At 43.9% G+C, this 5740-nt stretch overlaps 1 protein-coding gene across 1 annotated transcript; it reads left to right on the top strand.

Annotated features, from left to right (window-relative positions):
* The first annotated feature begins 1258 nt into the window (after positions 1–1258).
* Positions 1259–5528, top strand: zgc:101810 (uncharacterized protein LOC493612 homolog). The gene is made up of 9 exons (XM_029128513.3): positions 1259–1464; positions 2300–2410; positions 3130–3288; positions 3379–3508; positions 3616–3752; positions 3873–4022; positions 4164–4309; positions 4421–4553; positions 4895–5528. Exons 1-9 carry the CDS (start codon positions 1417–1419, stop codon positions 5063–5065), a joined length of 1185 nt encoding a protein of 394 aa, XP_028984346.1. The 5' UTR covers positions 1259–1416; the 3' UTR covers positions 5066–5528.
* Positions 5529–5740: the final 212 nt, after the last annotated feature.

The raw sequence follows: 5740 nt of genomic DNA, 5'->3' as shown, positions 1-5740 counted from the left end.
TCCAGTGGCTCATTACGCATCTATATTGTAGCATTGACGTCAGCCAGGACGTTCAAATACACAATGAACATGTGTAGATATCAGCAATGCATTCATCACATGGCTTTGGAGAGCTACTGTACAAGCATTAGTGAGCTGGATATTATTGATATGATGAGTATACAACTACTACCTACTGCTGGCTATTTGAGGGGCTTTTGCTCTAAACCTGCCAAAGCACACTTCACCATCCAACACACAAACAGCAGCTCAGGTCTCAAGCCTGACGTTGGCTTCTTTTGTCCTGCGTTAGCTCCTTTTGTTCTGTGTTAGCTTCTTTTGTTCTGTGTTAGCTCCTTTTGTTCTGTGTAAGCTTCTTTTGAGGTGGCGCTCAACTCGTTCGTAGCTATAGGTCATATATTACCTTCTTGCTAATAGAGGCCATTATCCACGTTAGTTGTCAACATAAATAATGCTAATGTTAGCAAGCTAATGCTACCGTTAGCTTTACTGATCTAGCTAGCTAACCGCTATAACTCCCAAAGCTACAGAATATGTTAGCCAGCTAAAACTGGTTCATGAAGCTACGACACAATATGAATATAAAAGCTGTGCATTTTGCAGAAGCATAAATAGACATAAATTTATGTTATTAATTTAATTTTCGAGCAGGTTGAACCATTTACTGCTAATTCCACAACTTAAATATACTCACCTGGAGACCAGTAACATAAGAAACTGGTTGAATAAGACTGAACGCTCAATTTACCGCACATGCTTTTATGTCCCAAGAAACATCAATTGTGAAAAATAATAATGTTTGGGTTTTACTTCTGCATTATTAATACACTTTTTTCAAAAATCTTAAGACCTGTTCATTTTAATTTATGCACATATTTACCCAAATAATTAACAAATGATCAAAATTATTCTACTTCAACCTTTTTTTCAACAGAAATATTGGGCTGCAACAGTTTTATAAGAAGACATTGCATTTACAGTAAAGAATGAATGAACCAAATGAACTAACATCAATGTCTTACAAAAGAACATTTGCTATTAAATGTGTTTTTTGCGTCACTTCTTACTTTTTAATCAGCTATATAATAGTTTATTGCATAAAGAGAAACAGTCCCTGTGAAGGGGACGCAGCAGCCACGTTCACCTGCACAACCGTTCCTCTTTTTTGCTGCCTAATGAGCAGAGAAATGTCAACTAAACGTGCTGCAGTTCAGTTTCCTCCTTCCTGGTCGTATGGGCGTCGTCATATCACAGATCCCACCCTTGCTTGAAGGAACAGCAGACTTCTGCTCAGCTGTCATTAGTAGTCAGGGTCACACTCATGAGTGATAATCTTGATTTAGACATTTGTTAGTGGGAGCATCGTCCTGATAGGAAGGACCACAGGATCTGAGGCTGTGCATAGGATTAGTGACGATGGACAGTCAGGGGAGGAAGGTGGTGGTCTGTGACAATGGGACAGGGGTAAGTTCAGTTGTCCAAAATGTCAACATGGTCGGTTTTTAGTTGTTTAAATGCATTGGACTTTAGCATTTTATGAAGTAAACATGCAGCAGGCGTGTTACATATTGTTTTTGACTTTGTTTAGCAGCAACCATCTGAAGACGTCCAGGGTGTGAATGTGTGCGCATACTGCAGTCTGATTCCACATCTGCCTGGACTTGTCAGTCTGCCTCTGTGAACACACAGCCTTAAATGGTTGTGATGCTTTGAACTGAGAAACAATTGGTTGGAAAACAGGAAGAGTGATCAGAGGTGGCATAACCTCAGAGTGACTCTTTAATAATGTACTGTTGCATTTAGGGGCTGTTACATTATGGGAGGAAGCTTAAGGTGTGCGACGCTGGCTCATCTCTTTGCTTTTTTTACTTACTACGTGCTGCTGCGTACCTCCGGGCTAAGGAATGCACCTCTGACCACAAAGACAAGTTGAAACAGTACAGTATGAGGTGTGTCGTGACAGGGATGTACGTGGTTATTTAAAGGCCATGTAACATCGTATTTAGTGCCATTTGGCTTCCAAACTGACCCTTGTGATGTATAAAATGTAATGAAATTGCAGTTTCACTGTCTATTAAATAAGTGACAATCTGGTAAATGCATCACAGTAATACACTAAAAGTCAGTTCCCTGGATCCCTTAAGCCTCATGTGGCGTTAAATTGAATGGAACTCAAATGAAATGATCCATACAAAGGGCTTAGTGTAGCAGGAGAGCAACTAGCATGCACCAATGGCTTCACAGCTCCACCAGCAAACCTCATTCTCATTATCTGTTCCGTTCTCACATATCTCCTCAGTTCGTGAAGTGTGGCTTCGCCGGCTCGAACTTCCCTGCTCACATCTTCCCCGCCTTGGTGGGTCGACCCACCATACGCTCCAGCACCAAAGCTGGCGACATCGAAATAAAGGTGAGGACATGAAAAGGCCTTATTAACGCCTTGCAAGGACACCAAGCAGCACACAGTACCACACACTGTACATGCTGTCATGTGGTGCTGTTGTGTTATACTTAAACAGAAGCGAATGATTGATTGGCGAGTGTTGACACACACGCTAAGAGCCGCTCAGCTGATTAAACGCCTGACCCAGCGCGGCTCCCCAGCTCTTCTTAACTGCCAGCTCGTACGCATTAAAGCTCAGGGAGAACTTAGACGCGTACACCTGTTAGCCTCTTACAGGAGGGTAGGTTTATATGTAATCTGCTGTCGTGCAGATCCCTCCAACCTTTAACCTGCGTTAAAGGACTCTGGGACGGGCCTGTTTTAGAGTGGGATGACAGAGGTCACTCATTAAAGAAAAGATGCATTAGGTAAAATGCATTTCACATTAAACAGCAGACTTAAGACAAGTACAGTACAACCTTCTTTTTTCCAACTATCATCTGATGAATCCAATGATCTTATATTCACTATATTTACAGTATCCACCAGTGACTGTGTCATTTAAATTTATTGCATAACTCCACATCAGAAATGCAAAATAAAGAGGAAGAGCATAGTTTGAGCTCTTCTCTGACTAACAAAACAACAACCCCAGTCCTAATCCTCTAATTATACCAAGACCAATCCACAGACACCTTGTAGGAAGCTCAGCTCCTGACCTGTTTGCTCCTAACGTCTTTACCCAGGACCTGATGGTGGGGGAGGAGGCCAGCGAGTGCCGCTCCATGCTGGAGGTGTCCTACCCCATGGACAACGGCATCGTGCGCTGCTGGGAAGACATGATCCACCTGTGGGACTACACCTTCGGCCCCGGTCGCCTCAACATCAACCCACCAGAATGCAAAGTAATACAGCAGCTGGACAGATGTTGGGCTGTTCAGTTCAGCCTCTGTTTTATAAAGCACGAATGCTAAATAACAGTTCCTTTGTGTAAGATCTTGCTGACAGAACCTCCAATGAACCCGACCAAGAACCGTGAGAAAATAGCAGAAGTGATGTTTGAGCAGTACCAGTTCCACGGCATCTACGTGGCCATTCAGGCTGTGCTGACTCTGTACGCTCAGGGTAAGGCACCAGAACTATACGAGGCGCTGGAGCACCACTGACCCGTCCTGTCTGTTCATGGAATAAGGGACATGGGAAAATGCTTCCTAACACCCTCCTGCCCACAGGCCTGCTCACCGGTGTGGTGGTGGACTCGGGGGATGGTGTCACCCACATCTGTCCAGTGTACGAGGGCTTTTCTCTGCCCCACCTCACTCGCAGGCTGGACATTGCAGGACGTGACATCACACGGTACCTTATCAAGGTAAACCTGGAGACTCTCCATCAGTGTTTCATAGGTAACACAGGAAATAGAAGCATGAGGAAAGCGGGCGGCCTCGTCGTGTGGACACACTCGAAACCCATCTTGCCTTCTCACCACCAGCTCCTGCTGCTCCGCGGTTATGCCTTCAACCACACCGCTGACTTTGAGACTGTGCGTATGTTGAAGGAGAAGCTGTGTTACGTGGGCTACAACATCGAGCAGGAGCAGCGCCTGGCCACAGAAACCACCTTCCTGGTGGAGTCATTCACAGTACGAAGCTCTTTTATTTTAAACCTAAACCTACGTGCTGTATTGTATAAGCTATTTGGGATATATGTGCTAACGTACGCCTCATTCGTGCTCGTGACATCGATGAGACACCGTTGTTTAAAATCTTTTTTTTTGGACCAGCTCCCTGACGGCCGACAGGTGAACGTGGGTGGAGAGAGGTTCGGGGCTCCTGAAGCGCTCTTCCAGCCTCATCTGATCAACGTGGAGGGAGCAGGAGTGGCAGAGCTGCTGTTCAACACCATCCAGGCGGCAGACATTGACCTCAGGTCTGAGTCCTGCTGCTGCTAAAATCTACAAACAAAAGGAAGGAAAGGCACAGAATCTGGCAAAACACAGGACACGCAGAAACCAAGCATCTGATTTCTGATCCTTTGCAGGGCAGATCTGTATAAGCATATAGTGCTGTCGGGAGGAACCACCATGTACCCCGGCCTTCCGTCCAGACTGGAAAGAGAGATCAAGCAGCTGTATCTGGAGAGAGTGCTGAACGGGGACACTGAGAAATTATCAGTAAGAACCTTAACCTTCTGCAGGAGATAGAGCTGGAGCTCACTTTTAGTTAAACAACATGGCAACATCAGCAGCAGGAGATGTAATACAACTGCAGAGACTCTAGAATGCATTTGCCTATTGGTGTAATAGGTCTCTGGGCCACAGTGATAATACAGTTTCCATTAATTTATTAAATGTTACATCACTAATATAGAAGCTTTTAATAGTATTTCTAGGCATTTGCCTGCATTACACAAGGCAAAGGCCTGTCCTTCCGGAATCTGACCTAGTGGTCAGGAAAACCTGTAGGAAAAGGTGTGAATGCGACTTTTTCTGTTTGTTATTTTCTGTCTGTGTAGAAGTTTAAGATCCGGATCGAGGACCCTCCGAGTCGTAAACACATGGTGTTCCAGGGCGGCGCTGTGCTGGCCAACATTATGAAGGACAAGGACTCCTTCTGGCTGAGCCGAGCAGAGTATCAGGAAAAGGGACTGGGAGTGCTGCAAAAACTGGGAGGTGGAGTCAGATAAATGAGACCAAGACAGTGCCCAAATATTTCACATGTATTCTCTACGTCTTCTACAAAGATACTGGCACTCAGCAACTGGATGCCCCAAGCAAATGTCACTCGAGTTTTATACACAGAACAACTACAAAGTTAATTGCTAATATATGAAACACAATAATTTTTGTTTCTTTGTGGTCTCAATTCCACCTCATGCAAAGCTCAGGAGGCAAAAAAGTCACAAAATGTCTATAAAAACTGTGGAAACAGGTCTTTCAGGGTGACCGTAACCCAGGGGCCAATCGAATTGTTGTGTATGACAATAAAACTAATAAAATGTGTATTTGCTCTGAGACACAACTGGATGAAAATTGTATAAATAACTATTATGTCCATAACTAACATGTTGAGTCAACCTGGAGGAATGCAATGATTTGAATCTTTTTTATTTCTAGCATTCTTAATAAAGACTTAAAAATATAAAAGGATACAGTAAATTATTTGTGTTTTTTGCAGTTTGAGGCACAGATATTTTTACTGTTCTTACTCATGTTAGATGTCCTTGCATTTTATCGTACACAGTAATTAAACGCTGTGCAAAAGGTGTGGAGCCGTCCGGCTCTAAAAGCTAATCATCATATTTAGAGCCACAAACCCTGAATGATATTCGGTGTTTGGCGCCCTCTGCTGCTGCAGCCAG

Source organism: Betta splendens, chromosome 2, assembly GCF_900634795.4.
Source record: "Betta splendens chromosome 2, fBetSpl5.4, whole genome shotgun sequence".
In the NCBI taxonomy this organism is placed as follows: Eukaryota; Metazoa; Chordata; class Actinopteri; order Anabantiformes; family Osphronemidae; genus Betta; species Betta splendens.
The sequence above is the reverse complement of the archived record's forward strand: the minus strand, read 5'-3'. Positions and strand labels throughout refer to the sequence as shown.